Source organism: Oryx dammah, unplaced genomic scaffold, assembly GCF_014754425.2.
Source record: "Oryx dammah isolate SB20612 unplaced genomic scaffold, SCBI_Odam_1.1 HiC_scaffold_10, whole genome shotgun sequence".
Classification (NCBI taxonomy): domain Eukaryota; kingdom Metazoa; phylum Chordata; class Mammalia; order Artiodactyla; family Bovidae; genus Oryx; species Oryx dammah.
This window is the reverse complement of record NW_024070194.1, coordinates 81,228,931-81,246,267: the sequence shown is the minus strand read 5'-3', so window position 1 is coordinate 81,246,267 and position 17,337 is coordinate 81,228,931. Positions and strand designations below refer to the sequence as shown.

Below are 17,337 nucleotides of genomic sequence, written 5' to 3'. Positions count from 1 at the left end.
ACTGATCTCCAGTAGCATATTGGGCACCTACTGACCTGGGGAGTTCCTCTTTCAGTATCCTATCATTTTGCCTTTTCATACTGTTCATGGGATTCTCAAGGCAAGAATACTGAAGTGGTTTGCCATTCCCTTCTCCAGTGGACCACATTCTGACAGACCTCTCCACCATGACCTGCCTGTCTTGGTTGCCCCGCGGGCATGGCTTGGTTTCATTGAGTTAGACAAGGCTGTGGTCCTAGTGTGATTAGACTGACTAGTTTTCTGTGAGTACGGTTTCAGTGTGTCTGCCCTCTGATGCCCTCTTGCAATACCTACCATCTTACTTGGGAAATCTGTATGCAGGTCAGGAAGCAACAGTTAGAACTAAACATGGAACAACAGAGTGGTTCCAAATAGGAAAAGGAGTACGTCAAGGCTCTATATTGTCACCCTGCTTATTTAACTTATAAAAGAGTACATCATGAGAAACGCTGGACTAGAAGAAACACAAGCTGGAATCAAGATTGCTGGGAGAAATATCAATAACCTCAGATATGCAGATGACACCACACTTATGGCAGAAAGTGAAGAGGAACTAAAAAGCCTCTTGATGAAAGTGAAAGAGGAGAGTGAAAAAGTTGGCTTAAAGCTCAACATTCAGAAAACGAAGATGATGGCATCTGATCCCATCACTTCATGGGAAATAGATGGGGAAACAGTGGAAACAGTGTCAGACTTTATTTTTCTGGGCTCCAAAATTACTGCAGATGGTGACTGCAGCCATGAAATTAAAAGACGCTTACTCCTTGGAAGAAAAGTTATGACCAACCTAGTAACATATTCAAAAGCAGAGACATTACTTTGCCGACTAAGGTCTGTCTAGTCAAGGCTATGGTTTTTCCAGTGGTCATGTATGGATGTGAGAGTTGGACTGTGAAGAAGGCTGAGCACCGAAGAATTGATGCTTTTGAACTGTGATGTTGGAGAAGACTCTTGAGAGTCCCTTGGACTGCAAGGAGATCCAACCAGTCCATTCTAAAGGAGATCAGCCCTGGGATTTCTTTGGAAGGAATGATGCTAAAGCTGAAACTCCAATACTTTGGCCACCTCATGCGAAGAGTTGACTCATTGGAAAAGACTCTGATGCTGGGAGGGACTGAGGGCAGGAGGAGAAGGGGATGACCGAGGATGAGATGGCTGGATGGCATCACTGACTCAATGGATGTGAGTCTGAGTGGACTCCGGGAGTTGGTGATGGACAGGGAGGCCTGGTGTGCTGCGATTCTTGGGGTCGCAAAGAGTTGGACACAACTGAGCAACTGAACTTAACTTGAGCATTCTTCAGCATTGCCTTTCTTTGGGATTGGAATGAAAACTGACCTTTTCCAGTCCTGTGGCCACTGCTGAGTTTTCCAAATTTGCTGGCATATTGAGTGCAGCACTTTCACAGTGTCATCTTTTAGGATTTGAAAGAGCTCAATGGGAATTCCATCACCTCCAGTAGCTTTGTTCACAGTGATTCTTCCTAAAGCCCACTTGACTTCACATTCCAGGATGTCTGGCTCTAGGTGAGTGATCACACCATTGTGATTATCTGGGTTGTGAAGATCTTTTTGTATAGCTCTTCTGTGTATTCTTGCCATCTCTTCTTAACATCTTCTGCTTCTGTTAGGTCCATACCATTTCTGTCCTTTATTGTGCCCCTCTTTGCATGAAATGTTCCCTTGGTATCTCTAATTTTCTTGAAGAGATCTCTGGTCTTTCCCATTCTGTTTTTTCTTCTATTTCTTTGCATTGATCACTGAAGAAGGCTTTCTTATCTCTCCTTGCTCTTCTTTGGAACTCTGCATTCAAATGGGTATATCTTTCCCTTTCTCCTTGGCCTTTCACTTTTCTTTTTTCAGCTATTTCTAAGGCCTCTTCAAAAACCATTTTGCCTTTTTGCATTTTTCTTGGGGATGGTCTTGATTTCTACCTCTTGTACAATGCCACAAACCTCTATTCATAGTTCTTTAGGCACTCTGTCTATCAGATCTATTCCCTTGAATCTATTTGTCAGCTCCACTGTATAATCATAAGGGATTTGATTTAGGTCATACCTGACTGGTCTAGTAGTTTTCCCTACTTTCCTTAATTTTAGTCTAAATTTGGCTCATGATCTGAGCCACAGTCAGCTTCTGGTCTTGTTTTTGCTGACTGTATAGAGCTTCTCCATCTTTGGCTGCAAAGAATATAATCAATCTGATTTTGGTGACCATGTGGTGATGTCCATGGTTGTCTTTTGTTGTGTTGTTGGAAGAGGGTGTTTGCTATGACCAGTGTGTTCTCTTGGCAAAGCTCTATTAGCCTTTGCCCTGCTTCTTTCTGTGCTCCAAGGCCAAATTTGCTTGTTACTCTAGTATTTCTTGACTTCCTACTTTGCATCCATTCCCCTATGATGAAAAGGACATCTTTTTTGGGTATTAGTCTAGTAGGTCTCGTAGGTCTTCATAGAACTGTTCAGCTTCAGCTTCTTCAGTATTACTGGTCAGGGTATAGATTTGGATTACTGTGATACTGAATTGTTTGCCTTGGAAATGAACAGAGATCATTCTGTCGTTTTTGAGATTGCATCCAAGTATTGCATTTTGGACTCTTGTTGACTGTGATGGCTACACCATTTCTTCTAAGGGATTTTTGCCCACAGTAGTATATATAAATGTCATCTAAGTTAAATTCACCCATTCTAGTCCATTTTAGTTCACTGATTCCTAAAATGTCAATGTTCACTCTTGCCATCTCCTGTTTGACCACTTCCAATTTGCCTTGATTCATGGACCTAACATTCCAGGTTCCTATGCAATATTGCTCTTTACAGCATCGGACCTTGCTTCCATCACTGGTCACATCCACAATTTGGTATTGTTTTTGCTTTGGCTCCATCTCTTCATTCTTTCTGGTGTTATTTCTCCATTCTTCTCCAGTAGCATTCCTTTTCATGATGTTCATAGGGTTCTCAAGGCAAGAATACTTAAGTAATTTGCCATCCCCTTCTCCAGTGGACCACGTTTTGTCAGAACTGTCCACCATGGCCTGTCTGTCTTGGGTGGCCCTACACGGCATGGCTCATAGTTTCACTGAGTTAGACAGGGCTGTGGTCCATGTGATCAGATTGGTTAGTTTTCTGTGATTGTGGTTTTCAGTCTTTCTGCCCTCTGATGGAGAAGGATAAGAAGCATGTGAAATCTTCCTGATGGGAGAGACTGACTGAGGGTGAAACTGGGTGTTGTTTTGATGGGTGGGGCCATGCTCAGTAAATCTGTAATCCAACTTTCTGTTGGTGGGTGGGGCTGTGTTCACTCCCTATAATTTGACCTAAGGCCAAACTATGGTAGTGGTAATGAAGATAATGGTGACCTCCTTCAAAAGGTCTCAGGCACTGCTGCACTCAGTGCTCCTGACCCTGCAAGCAGGCCACCACTGACCCATGCCCCCACCAGAGACTTTTGGACATTCACAGACAAGTCTGGGTCAGTCTCTGTGTGGTCACTTCTCCTTTCTCCTGGGTCTTGGTGTGCACAAAATTTTGTGTCCTCCAAGAGGATTAGGCACAGGGATCTTCAAACTCCAGCTCCCTTTCTGCTTCAAGTTTTGATAGTGTTCTGCCCAGGGAAGAATTACACCAAAATTACCATCTGCAGAGTTTGCTTGGTACTTCACCGTTCTGCTTCTTCCCTTCCCAGTCCTGCTCACTTCCTGATATTGTTGCCCAAGACCACTTCATAATAAACCCATTTCTCCTAAATCCTGTCTCAGGGTTTGGGGAGCCCAAACTAAACACATGCTTTTTTTTTTGTTGTGCATTTGTTAAGTCATGTCCCACTCTTTGTGACCCCATGGACTGCAACATACCATGCTCTTTTAGCTCCATATAATATGAACTAACACCAGTACATAGCCAAGGATTGTGTTGTTTCTAAAGTTGTCTTGGTCACTGCTTGAGACCTTGAGTCTTTGATTCAGGCTGGATCAGATCTTCTGCATACCTCAAAAGGCTACAGGAAATCAGTGGATTCTAGGAATTCCATACTCGGAAATTTAGATGCTCACATTCTAAGAATGTGATGAAATAAGCTATGCCTTACTTTCTGAATGAGCTGTGGCTGTTCAGTGAATGTGGTGATAATGTAGTCCTTCAACTGGCTTTATAAAGAACCCATAGAAAGAGCAAAGGATCTAGAAGACATGTCCTGACCAATAGTGCAGCCACAACTCCCAACTATGTGTGGCTGTTGAACGCTTGAAAGGTTGCCAGTGCAAATTACGATGGGCTGTAAGTGCAGAATGCACACCTCATTTCAAAGATCAAGTGCATAAGAAGAAAAGAAAATAGCCCAGTAATCTTATGTTGATTATACGGCAAATAATATGTTTGAAATATTGGGTTAAATAAAATTTATTATTCAAATTATTTCACCTGTTTACTTCTACCTTTTAAAACAGTGGCTGCTGGAAATTTTAAATTATTTGTGCACCTCCCATTATATTTCTGTTGAACTGAATGGAATAGAGGTCTTAGCTTTCAACCTTAAATGTCAGACCAAATTAAATCTCCCTAGTTCTTCATAATATCTTCACTGTACCTATTTCTGGTGTGCAATTGGCCCCCAGTAAATATACAAAATGGTACACTGCCCTCAATTATAAATACTTTTACCAATGCATAAGGTTGCCATGGACTTCCCTGGTGGTTCAGATGGTGAAAAAGAATCTGCCTGCAGTGTGGGAGACCTGGGTTTGATTCCTGTGTGGGAAGATCCCCTGGAGAAGGACATGGCAACCTACTTTAGTGTTCTTGCCTGGATAATTCCATGGACAGAGGAATTGGCGGGCTACAGTCCATGGGGTTGCAAAGAGTCAGACATGACTGAGCAACTTAAACACACACACAACTCAAGGTTGCCTTGGAGTTGGAAAAGTCTACAGTTTGAGCCCTAACCTGAAAAATATTGAGTATTATACCAGAAACATATTTTGAAAATCAGTGCCAGTAGTTATTACTCTTAGTTTAAAATAATCTAATCTGAGGACATTTTATTTTAAAGCTATTAATAGTTATTCCAAAGTTTTCCTCTGTGTCCATCAAGTTTACTTCACTGACAGCTCTTCTGTACTGTCTTCCCCAAGCCCTCCACCAACAATCTGTAGAGTGTCAATACTTCTCACCTGGACTGTGACAGCTTCGTAATTGAACATGGAGTCTTAACCAGCGGACCACCACAGAAGTCCCCAAACTCTACTTTTCGTTTCTTTTTTAATTTATTTTTCCCCAACTCTACTTTTATTGTTACAACTTCCCTTCTTTTTTCCAATTCATTTTAGGCTACTCCCTATTCTCACTAAATTCTGCCAGTAAGTTATAACCCACAGAATAATGTGAATCTTTTTACAGAACATATAGTGTTGTTATCTGAGATTTTTCTTTGAAGTCCAAGTTATTTCAGGTGATAATTTAAGTGGCTTGATTACACTTATTTGTGCAAAATTGATCTGTGCTTAATGTGAATGTTTTTTGCTTTATTTTTTATAACCCCAGAATTTAAAAGTCTTCAGGGAAAATTCAGTTCAGTTCAGTTGATCAGTCATAACCAACTCTTGGACTGCAGCGCACCACGCTGCAGTCAGTTCTTTTCCAGTCAGTTAGTTCTTCACATCATGGAGCTAAAGTATCTGAATCAGAGCTTCAGATTCAGCATCAGTCCTTCCAGTGAATATTCAGGACTGATTTCCTTTAGGACTGACTGGTTGGATCTCCTTACAGTCCAAGGGCCTCTCAAGAGTCTTCTCCAACACCACAATTGAAAAGCATCAGTTCTTTGGTGCTCAGCTTTCCTTATGGTCAAGAAAAACTCAGTTCAGTTAAGTTCAGTTGCTCAGTTGTATCCGACTTTTTGCGACCCCATGGACTGCAGCACACCAGGCTTCCCTGTCCATCACCAACTCCTGGAGTTTACTCAAACTCACATCCATTGATTCAGTGATGTCATCCAACCATCTCATCCTCTATCATCCCCTTCTCCTCCCACCTTCAATCTTTCCCAGCATCAGGGTCTTTTCCAATGAGTCAGTTCTTCGCATCATGTAGCCCAAGTATTGGAGTTTCAGCTTCAGCATCAGTCCTTCAAATGAATATTCAGGACTGATTTCCTTTAGGATTGATTGGTTGGATCTCCTTGCAGTCCAAGGGACTCTCAAGAAAATGAAAGATCTTTAATCTAAGGAGTTACATATCTATATTTGAATGGATAGAAGCATCTGTCATTGATAACTATTTGTGTGGCACTTTATATTGTGCTGATTTTTCTAAATAAACTCAATATTTTAAAATAAAAACAAACACACAAAACTCTGCTTAGAGTGTCCCTTCCCCTCCCCCATCACTTGGTACCCCAAGTTTTACCTCAATTATTTCTGTATTACATGATGGCATATTATTTGCATATTATCATAAACCAGGAGGGAAAACACAAAATAACAATAAAAACTGTAGTAGAAGTAACAAAATTAGATGGAAAAGCTGTTGAACGTTGAAGAGGGAGCCAAGTCAACTACAACATCAGATGATTACATTACTTAGCTCTTATCTCATCTTCTCTTAGAGACTTTTTTTCCAGCCCAGAATGTTGATTGTTCCAAATCATCATTTGTTATTTTGCTTTTTTTTTTGGATGCCAAGAGAAATCAGAGGTGGATGGTGTGAGGTAGGGATTGGGATTAGGGCAGCAGTAAGGAATGGACAGAGCTAAGGGGAGGAAACGGTACTGAGTATTGTGTGACACTGGGACTGCAGCTAATTGAGAGACTTCTAGAACTGTAATTAACATTTAAAGATTCACTGATGTCGCTGTTTTGACTTGAGTAGTAAAATAGGAAGATCTTATTTGCAGATGTATTGAAAATATGCATATGTGCTAAGTCGCTTCATTCATATCCGACTCTTTGCTACTGTACGGACTGTAGCCTGCCAGGCTCCTCTGTCCATGGGATTCTCCAGGCAGGAATACTGGAGTGGGGTGCCATTTCCTCCTTCAGGGGATCTTCCCAACCCAGGGATTAAACCTGCATAGGCAGGTGGCTTGTTTACTACTAACGCCACCTGGGAAGCCGTGTCGGAAATATAATTGACTACATTTTAAAATTCTCTATGTGTTTATAATGCAAGAAAAAGAGTGAGACATACTTGGTTATTAAAGGCAATATACCAGTTCTCTTATCTGTAGGTATTTTAAAAAGCAGATAAAATGTTGTTCATGGGTAAAGAACATTTCCTTAGGAAAAGAGTAGTCATCCAGTGATTTGAATTTAATTATTTCATTTTAACAGAGGAAAAAAAGGGAAAAAACCCTTAGGCATACAAATTGAACTAATTTGTCTTCCTAGTAGCCTCGCTAAAAACATATGTCTAATGACTGCACAGTATTTAAGCTGATGAAAGTGTGATTCACATTTTTCAGGAATGGACAAATGAGGTTTTCAGTTTGGCAACAAACCTGCTGGCCCAAAACATGTCCAGGGACGCATTTCTGGAAAAGGCGTAAGTAGCTCTAATTTTATTGCAAAGGGTGTTGCTTCATCTGAGTCAGTTTCCTTTCTCCTTTGTGAGTCTTTTGTTTATGCTGCACTGGCTTCTCACATTGATAAACATAAATTTCCCTTTGGGACTTGTTAGAAAACTGATAGGTTCACTGCTTGGAATTGGAATACTTCCAGTAAAGATTGCTCTTTCCTCTGAGCTCTACATCTGTGTTACACTGAGCTTGCCTGAATGTCAATGCCTTTGACACGCAGTAAGGAGATACTTCTAAATCCTGGCAACTATGCCCAGAATCAAAAATTATTCATCTCAGAGAGTCTTCAGCTCTACATCTGCCTGCATTGTATCAATTATTAATCTGAGGAAGAGAATGAACAACATATGGGACTGAATTCTCCAGAGTCTAAGATCTCTGATAGATGCAACTTAAATCAGTAAGCTGATGTCCTGATTCCTGTCCTTCTAGACAATCATAGCAACTGTTAGTAAGAAAGGAGAAAAAGAATGTAAAGAAAAAAGCAGAATGAAAAGGAAAAGAAAAAAAAGCAAATCAGGAGTACCTAGTCACTCTTGAATTACATAGTCTTTCTGAAATTTATTTGACCAAGGAAAATAATGATTTCTGCCAGATGAGCAAGTAGGAAAGCTGGTTGTGATCAGCTTGGACACTGGATGTCCAAGAGGCTGGAAAGCCTTGAAATCAAAACCACAAATGGAAACATTACTAGGTGGTCCTCTATTTTTATTTAATAACTTTCTGTCTTCCCTCTTCTGTAAGACATACCCATCATTCCAAACCAAAGAGTCCAGTCCACATTTCTTTCATACTCTTCCATGAATTTCTTTTGCGGTTAACCAGGACTTCATGGGTTTACTCAAATGCTCTTTCATGTCATCCTCTCATCTCATTACTTTGTCACCTTCAGGACCCTTCCTACATGCCTTCCCCTCTCCTCCTCCCTTTATTCCGCTTTTTTGTTGCTGTTTCAATTGTCTTCTTACCATTCTTCATCTAACAGACTTTCTGGAAAATCTGCTGTGCCACACAGAATGTTGGTGGAAAGTGACACATAGATATAGCACGTTACAGCTAGAAAAACAGCTAGTTGGCTCATCATACCTATTGGAGATGTCCACTTCCAACAGGCATCTCCCTATGAATAGCTGCTATGGTCATTCTAGAGCATGCCTTTTGGGGAACACACTGTAAGCATTTCTGTTGCATCTACACCTAGGAATGGAATGGCTGTGTGCATGAGCAGTTGGTGGTCCCAGTTATAGATTCATCAGTAGAGTTTGTAAGCATATTAAAAAGCAGAGACATTACTTTGTCAACAAAGGTCCATCTAGTCAAGGCTATGGTTTTTCCAGTGGTCATGTATGGATGTGAGAGTTGGACTGTGAAGAAAGCTGAGCACCAAAGAATTGATGCTTTTGAAGTGTGGTGTTGGAGAAGACTCTTGAGAGTCCCTTGGACTGCAAGGAGATCCAACCAGTCCATCCTAAAGGAGATCAGTCCTGGGTGTCCTTTGGAAGGACTGATGCTAAAGCTGAAACTCCAATACTTTGGCCACCTCATGAGAAGAGTTGACTCATTGGAAAAGACTGTGATGCTGGGAGGGATTGAGGGCAGGAGGAGAAGGGGACGACAGAGGATGAGATGGCTGGATGGCATCACCGACTCGATGGACATGAGTTTGAGTAAACTCCAGGAATTGGTGTTGGACAGGGAGGCCTGGCATGCTGTAATTCATGTGGTCGCAAAGAGTCGGACACGACTGAGTGACTGAAATGAACTGAACCGAACTGAACCGAACTGAAGCTCTCCTGCGCCTTCTCTTTGTCTACATGCCCAGAAGCAGTGAAAGACATAAGTGCAGTTTTATATTCACACAATGGAATACCATACAGCAATGAGAGTGAAAGATTCACAGTGAAAAGCAAATACATGGATGGATCTTGAAAACATAATATTGAGTGAAAGAAGCCATAAAAAAGTGTGATTCTATTTTGTAAAGTGCAAAATTAATCTGAATGTTTAAAGGCAGGATAATGGTTTGCTCTTGGGGGACCAGCTGTGGAAGGGACATGAGAGGGGCTCCTGGGATTCTATCTTGATATGGGTGCTAATTGCAGAAACTTGGACAGTAGGTGAAAATTCAGCCAACTGTACACATGAAAACACCTTTTTCTATGCATTTGATTCTTCAATAAAAAGCTTTTTTAAAAAAAATTAAACACTGTTCTCTGCTTCTCCAACAGGTATACTAAACTTAAGCTGCAAGTCACTCCAGAAGGACGCATTCCTCTCAAAAAGTAAGCTGTGCGAGCTATTCCCATTGTTTTCTATTTCTGTTTCCTCAGAGACCTGAATCTGTGCCATGGCTCCGCTCTGGTCCAGGGGAGCCTGGAGCTGTGTGGTTGCCAGGCCCCACCTGCACCGTGTGCGCATCGGTGCAGGTGCTTTCCTCACAGAGGCTTCCTGGGCTTCCTCCTTCCCTGTGGCATCACTTTCAAGGAACACCAAAGCAGGAAGGGGGTGGAGGGGATGGGAGACCTGTGCTGTTAAACCTAAAAGAACACCTGAAACCCAGATCTAGTCTAGGAATGGGAATTAGGCAACCGTGATGCCTCTTTCTTCCAAGATGACACTAGCCATGAAAAAAGGGTTGCAAACTCAAATGTCAACAGAAGTTAGGCAGGGAACATCCGTGACAAAGCAGGCCAGGGGCAAGAAGGAAAACTGAAGAATGAAATCTGTCTCAAAGAGACAAGGATAACTCAGCTCTACCAGATTCCTCATGGGGCTGGTAGTTTCCGGGTGATAGATTTCCTAATGTTTCAATAGAACCCATAAATCCAAATTATTAAACTATTATTTAAGTTATATATTTTAAAGCAAAATCACTGACCAAAAAAAGTGCATTTCTAGACCGTATTCAGTCAAAAGCCTTCAACTTTTGACAGCTACCAGTGAGCTTCTGCTCATAAAAAGTTATTTATTAATAATAATATTAGCAATGTACACTTTCAGAGCAGTGGGTAGCAGCAATGAAACAAAATTGTTAAGATATTTATTTTAAAGCTTAATACTAGAAGCATTTTTAATGCAATGTTTTTTAATCGGGTCATCATTGTCTCAAAATATTAATTTTCTATTAGACACTTTGATTTTGAAAAGCACACACATATATCTTTCACAGCACAGACGCTGATCCTGGAGCAAGTGTTATATTTTAAGTCTTTATAGATGAGGGATGCCGAGGTTTGAGTGAGTGGGATGTTGTGGCTGGCATCTGCAGCTCTCTCACCTGCCTGCTTTCCCTTCACAGCATATACCGCCTGTTCTCAGCAGACCGGAAGCGAGTCGAGACAGCTTTAGAGGCTTGTAGTCTTCCATCTTCAAGGGTGAGCATGACGCCTTCCTAAAATTACCACTGCTTAATAGCTCTGGATAATCATACTAAAATATATCATGCCCTGATATTATCCAAACATCTTTAAAGTTAAGAATATGACTTATTTGTTAATATTTATAATATATGGGTCTCTATATATCTTTTTCAATCCTCTAATCCCAGTATTTTCAATAAGAAAGCCCCTTGTTCTTTGTAAATTTTAAAAAAAGTAACCAACTAATGCCAAAAATGTATTGTCAAAAATATATTAACATTATCAAGAATTTAAGCTGCTCATTAATAACAAATCCTTTCTTGATGTTCCTTGAGATATTAACTGATGATTAAGAATTATGATTAGGAGGATATTAAAATATTAATTTCATTTTATCCCCCTTTTAAAAGTCTGGGTTTAAGACTAACAAGTTAATAAACAGAATGGCAGTACATTTTTATAAATGTTATTTATGTACTATGCAGGGCAGTGCTCAAAAGGCTTTGTCTGGGAAGGGTGCAGAATCAAAACATTATGGATATTGCCTACCTCGCACCTAAGTAACAAATAGATGAGAGGACAAAGATGTGAGATGCTTTTGGTTTTTCGCCTAGTGCATTTGAGGCACTTAGTATACATTAATCTCCTAAAAAAAGTAATTTGCCTTCATTTAAATGAATTTCTACATACCTGGTTCTAAAACAATTTACTGTTGTTTCTGGGCTAACTGGGTATATTGCATAAAACCTTTTTATTGTCCTCTATGCAGAACACTCCTTTCTGTTACAAATTATTTTTATCCTGGTATCTAAGCAACAAGTAAGCAAAAATAACACTTATACCCAAGGAAGAACCTCTGAGTCTCTTGAAACATACTGGCAACATTGAAGTTGCACTGAATGAAGTTGAGAAAACATTCTTAAATTGTGAATAAGTTATGAAAATTGTCCAGAGCTGTTGCATTGGCCAGTTCTTATTGAGAATATTTTTGAAAAAAAATGAAACATATTAAAGACTTTTGTAGGTAACAGAAAAGTAAAGAGTGACTATTTGCTGTCAGTTTCTTGCTGTCTGTGGAAACAGTTGCTGATGCTGCAAACACTGGACAGAACTATGGAAGGGCTCCCCAAATGTTTCAGCGTCACTTTAATAAGCAAAAGAAAATGATCAAGCTTGTTATTATTGCTCTTTTGTTTCATGCTTTGGAGCCAGAAAGATGTAACAGTTAAGATCCTGTCCTTAGCTCAACAAATATTTCTTTTTTAAAATTTGACCTGTAGTATTTTTTATTATTTTTTAATTGAGAAATCATTGATTTATGTGTGTTGATTGTGCTCTACAGCAAAATGATTCTACTATGAATATACTTTTTTCCTATGCTATAAGTAGAACCTTGTTATTTATTTATCCTATATATTAATATAATAGTTAGCATCTGCTAATCCCAAACCACTAATCCACCCCTCCCCCCATCTCCCCCTCGCCTCACCTTTTCCCTTTGGTAACCCTAAATTTGTTTTCTATGTCTCTGAATCTGTTTCTATTTCGTAGGTAGATTCATTTGTGCCATATTTTATATTCCATATATAAGTAAAATCATATAGTATTCTTTCTCTGTTTTATTTCACTTAGCATGACACTCTCCTGGTCTATCCATGTTGCTGCAAATAGCATTATTTCATTCTTTTTTAAGGATGAATGGTATTCCACTATATATACCACATATATTCCACTATATTTTTATCCACACCTTCTTTATCCATTCAGACTCAAGGAGTATCTCTTGAGCTCTTACTGTGTGCCCTCCATCCCTGAGAATATGGTAGTGAGAAAAATGAAATTCCAGTCCCAGCATTCAAGGACTATACATTCTCTGGGGGTGCCAGTTAAAAACTTCAACTGACACATGTAAATTGGGGGAAAATGCTATGAACAAATGGAATGGAGCATTGCTGTTGAGAATAAGAGAAATTCATTCCAGAAAAAGAAAACTGTGTGCAGCACCCTGAAGCTGGAAAAAGTTTACCAGATTAAGTAACTGTAAAAATATCACTGTATTTAAGCATGGAAAAAAAAGCATGAAACATGAATTTAGAAAGAGGTGCAAAGAATTTGTTGCCTCTAAAGTTGCTCCCAATTTGACCTTTACCTGATTTGACCTAATATCTTGTGGTGGGGGAGGAGGTAAAAAATGTTAACTTGTTACTATAAATCTAGCTAAGGGAAAAAAAGAATAGAAGAAGCTGAATAGAAAATCAAATCCATCAATCAGTTCTCTGTAAATTACAACTTTCTAAACAATTGGATTCTGAGAATTCAGTCAATAATTAAAAATTGAGTCTTTATAATCCACTGTGTCTTTTATTTATAGGTTTGCACTTTCAAACAGTGTCAACTGGAGACATTTTTAAAGGAAAATGAGATTCAAATAGCAGGAGTTGGGTTTAAATTGAAACAATATTTATCTTTAGTAAATTAAATGTTATGACAATTTTCTGAAAACAAATTGGAGATTTAAAAAAAAAAATCAACCTCCATCATAAAGTTTTTAAAGCTCATTATTCACGGTAAAGTATACTCTACTTGGAGGAGTAGTAGAATTAGATGCTGTGAAAAGATCTATAAACCAAAGACAGTTTCAGAGCGAGGAAACACATGTTTCCTGGAACTGGCTATATATTTTGAATCTTTGCTGTAATTTCATATCTACAGAACAGTAGCTCTAGAAAATATCCACTAATTACCAAAGGTATACTGACAAGGGTTGTTTTAAACACTTCACAGAAGAAAAAGTTACACAAATGGTAGATCGTATTAATTACAGTACATATCGGGGAGCCTCATATAGCCAGTGGTTGTGCAAACTCATTTGAAAGGACCCTGATGCTGGGAAAGGTTGAAGGTGGGAGGAGAAGGGGATGACAGAGGATGAGATTGGTTGGATGGCATCACTGACTCAATGGATATGAGTTTGGGTAAACTCTGGGAGTTGGTGATGGACAGGGAGGCCTGGCGTGCTGCGGTTCATGGGGTCACAAAGAGTCAGACACGACTGAGTGACTGAACTGAACTGAACTGTTCAACTAGGTTTAATTGTGTTCTGTGAATAGATACATTACCAGAAATACTCTGGACATCCTGTTGTGATTTTTTAAACATTATCTTTGTGCACATTGTTAGGGATAATTAATGTGCTTGAACTTGTATCCTGACCAACATGATCCATTGAAATAACACACTCCTTAATGGGTACTCCTTTAGCTATTTCAATTGCTTGTTAAAGTTACCTTAATTGTTAAAAAGTAGTACTGTATGTAAAAAGAGAGGTAAAACAATGACTGTCTTCTATTAATAATCCAAATATATATTTCAGTGAGAACTTTCAGACTTTTCCATATTCATAAAATTGCTACTTTGCCCACAAGCTTTCTGAGAACAGAAAATAATTTACTTGCACCAAATTCCCTTTGATTTAATGCTTTTATTAACTTGAAAAAAAGCTCAGTGACATTTGGAATCACATTATAATCTTTGCATAGCACTGGCCTTTTAATGAAGAAAATAGGAATAAATCTATGTATTTTTTTAAATAATAAATTTTACTATAGCTATCAATATACATGTAATACTACCCCCAAAAAAGTGATTATTTTGGATTTATAGAATTTGATATATTTTAGTAAAGAATAGTATGAATGAAATTTACAAAAGAACTTCTCCCAGAATAACTGCAATATATTGCCTTTCTCCTATACCTTATACACAGACTGTAAATCAGAAATATAATTACTTATTCAGCTGTGAATCTTAAAATCACTAATACACAATTCCATTTTAGAACCATATTAAGTATTTGGTTCATTATCAGTAGCTTACTTGTAATTATTTCATGTCCTCTCTGGCTATAACTTTTGCTTTATCTCTTTAGAACAAAAATATTAAGAGCAGGTTGAAATCCTGAATTTACTGGAAAATGATTCATTTATTAGGCAAGATAAAATGTGCATGTGGACTCCTTATTCATTAGAGTCCGCTGAAATTAATATGTTTTAGAATAACACATGTTAAATACCTATTTATTACAGAGTATAAATAAGAAAATACAAACAATATTCAAAAATTGGCATGAAATTTAGTTTTCTGGATTACAGCATGAGTTGAGGAATCAAGAAACCTTAATTTAAAACATAGCAAACTTGCCCCCACCAACTTGATGTCATAGACAAGTTTTATAAACTCCCATCTCCTTAGTGTCTGTATCTGTGAAAGGGATCACTAACCATTCCAACCTCATAGAACTGACAAGGAGTTAAATGAAAGCATTCAAGTAAAGCTCCTGGAACTATATGCTCGGCATATAGTAAGTGCTCAATAAATATTTATTCTTATTATCCTCTGAGAATTATTTATATGCATATACATTGACTTTCTCTCTCTTTTTTATGTACATGTATTTTTTTCCGGATTCTTTTTTTCGCTTATAGATCATCATAAAATATTGAGTATAGTTCCTTGTGCTATGCAGTAGGTCCTTGTTGGTTATCTATTTTACATACAGAAGTGTGTGTATATTAATCCCAAGCTCCTAGTTTACCCCTCCTTGCCTTTCTCCTTTGGTGACCATAAGCTTGTTTTCTATGCCTCCAGGTTTATTTCTGTTTTGTATGTAAGTTCATTTGTATCATTTGTTAAGATTCTACATATAAATGATATAATATTTGTCTTTGTCTGGCTTACTGCACTTTGTTATTTTTAATTTGGCATGTAGATATTTCATAACCTGTTTTTGGAATCTGGAAATGTAAACACCACCCGTACTACCTTAAAGTTGGACTGAAGGTAGATTCTTTGTATTCAACCATAGCATTGAAGGAACTTCATTTTTAATGAAAATACTTTGTAGTTTCTGGAATAAATGGGCCTGATTCAGACTGTATTGGCCTTCTTAATCCTTTCTCCAATAAAGTTTGATAGTAATGGCAACAAATAATCACTGATAATCTGTTTTGTCCTGGAGGCATGATGAGATAAACGAAGTCCTGGACCACAAGACAGATCTAAGGTCTGGTGCCATATCCTGAGTGAATTCAACAAACATTCATTAGGTGTATATTATCTGCCAGGCATTATTCTGGAGACACAAAGGAATTAAATAAGAGATAGTGTGCTTTATTCAAAAACACACAGTCTAGTGGATGATCAGAAATATAACAACTAAAGAAAAACTGTGTAGTGGATTCCATAGAGAAGGTATATGAAGGTGGACTGCAGACACACAAAGCAAGAATGTATCATCTCTACTTGGTTGGTTAAGAAGTGTTCACAGAAGAGTATTTGACGTTTTGGTACGCTCTTGAGCATTGTCCTTGGGTTTCGTCCTGCTCAAACTTGGCACAATGAGTCTGTTCTATCCACTTGACCAAATCATGAGATCCAGGAAAATGAAAAATGTGAATGATCTTTGCACATTCCAGCCTTATTTAAAATGTAAGGAGTTATTAACTGACCATAGCTTTTCCCTCAATATCTCCTCCGTATTCTTTCACTTTAGCTTTCAGTCATGCTCATTTCAACTTATTTCTCCAAAATGTTTTTCCCTCATTTTCACCCACTGACCCCAAAGGGTATCCTCATCATTCAAGTTGGGCAAAAGAAAAATGAAACTGTATTGAAACATTTTCCATTTTCTAGGTGCTAACATCTGACTGGTAATAAGAGTAATACTGCATTTATTCAGATTACTTCATCAATGTGTCCCCTCTAATAAGTTCTAATTTTTAGATAGTAAATAGAAAAATAGAGTTTTAGTAAAGCATGTCATTTTATGAAATGATATGTATGGACTCTTTTGTAAATAGCTTTAATTGAATCTGATCTCTTGTGGGAAGCATATTTGCTATCAACTTCCACCTTTTTCAGAAATTACATTCATTCATTTAGTAAATATTTACTGTGGACCTGCTATATGTTACAGAGATTGAGCAGTTAACAAGCAACACACAGGTCCTAGTTTGTGTCGGTCTGCAGGTTAGCAAGTAACACAGAAAACTGTACAGTTGGAAGCACAAAACTAAGAACTGAATCAGGAGACAAGCATGGTGTGATAGTAGCACAGACTGGAAATTAAAACCTGATGTAGGAGGAAGAGGTTTTAAGCTAAGACAAGAATGGAGAAAAATAAAGGAAGTCGGTAAGAAAAGGAAGACAATGATTGATGCCTTAGACAAAATCTGCTTGTATGCTTTTAGTGAGATCAGGAGGAAGGGAAGTAGAGTGAGCTCTAAATAGTAACTAAACAGTGGGGAGTATAAGAACAAATTTGGGGTTCATCAACTCCAATAAAGTCTGATGCTTGAGTTGGCCAGACAAGGCACTGAGTATTTCCTTGAGAT

At 38.4% G+C, this 17,337-nt stretch overlaps 1 protein-coding gene across 2 annotated transcripts in view; it reads left to right on the top strand.

Annotated features, from left to right (window-relative positions):
- Nucleotides 1–17,337, top strand: part of PLCB1 (phospholipase C beta 1) — an 858,386-nt gene that overhangs the window by 580,739 nt on the left and 260,310 nt on the right. For both annotated transcript variants that reach the window (XM_040248321.1, XM_040248322.1), the window contains exons 5-7: nucleotides 7,473–7,552; nucleotides 9,815–9,868; nucleotides 10,885–10,960. In XM_040248321.1, the coding sequence (XP_040104255.1) occupies nucleotides 7,473–7,552; nucleotides 9,815–9,868; nucleotides 10,885–10,960 (210 nt within the window). The remainder of the gene's footprint in view (nucleotides 1–7,472; nucleotides 7,553–9,814; nucleotides 9,869–10,884; nucleotides 10,961–17,337) is intronic.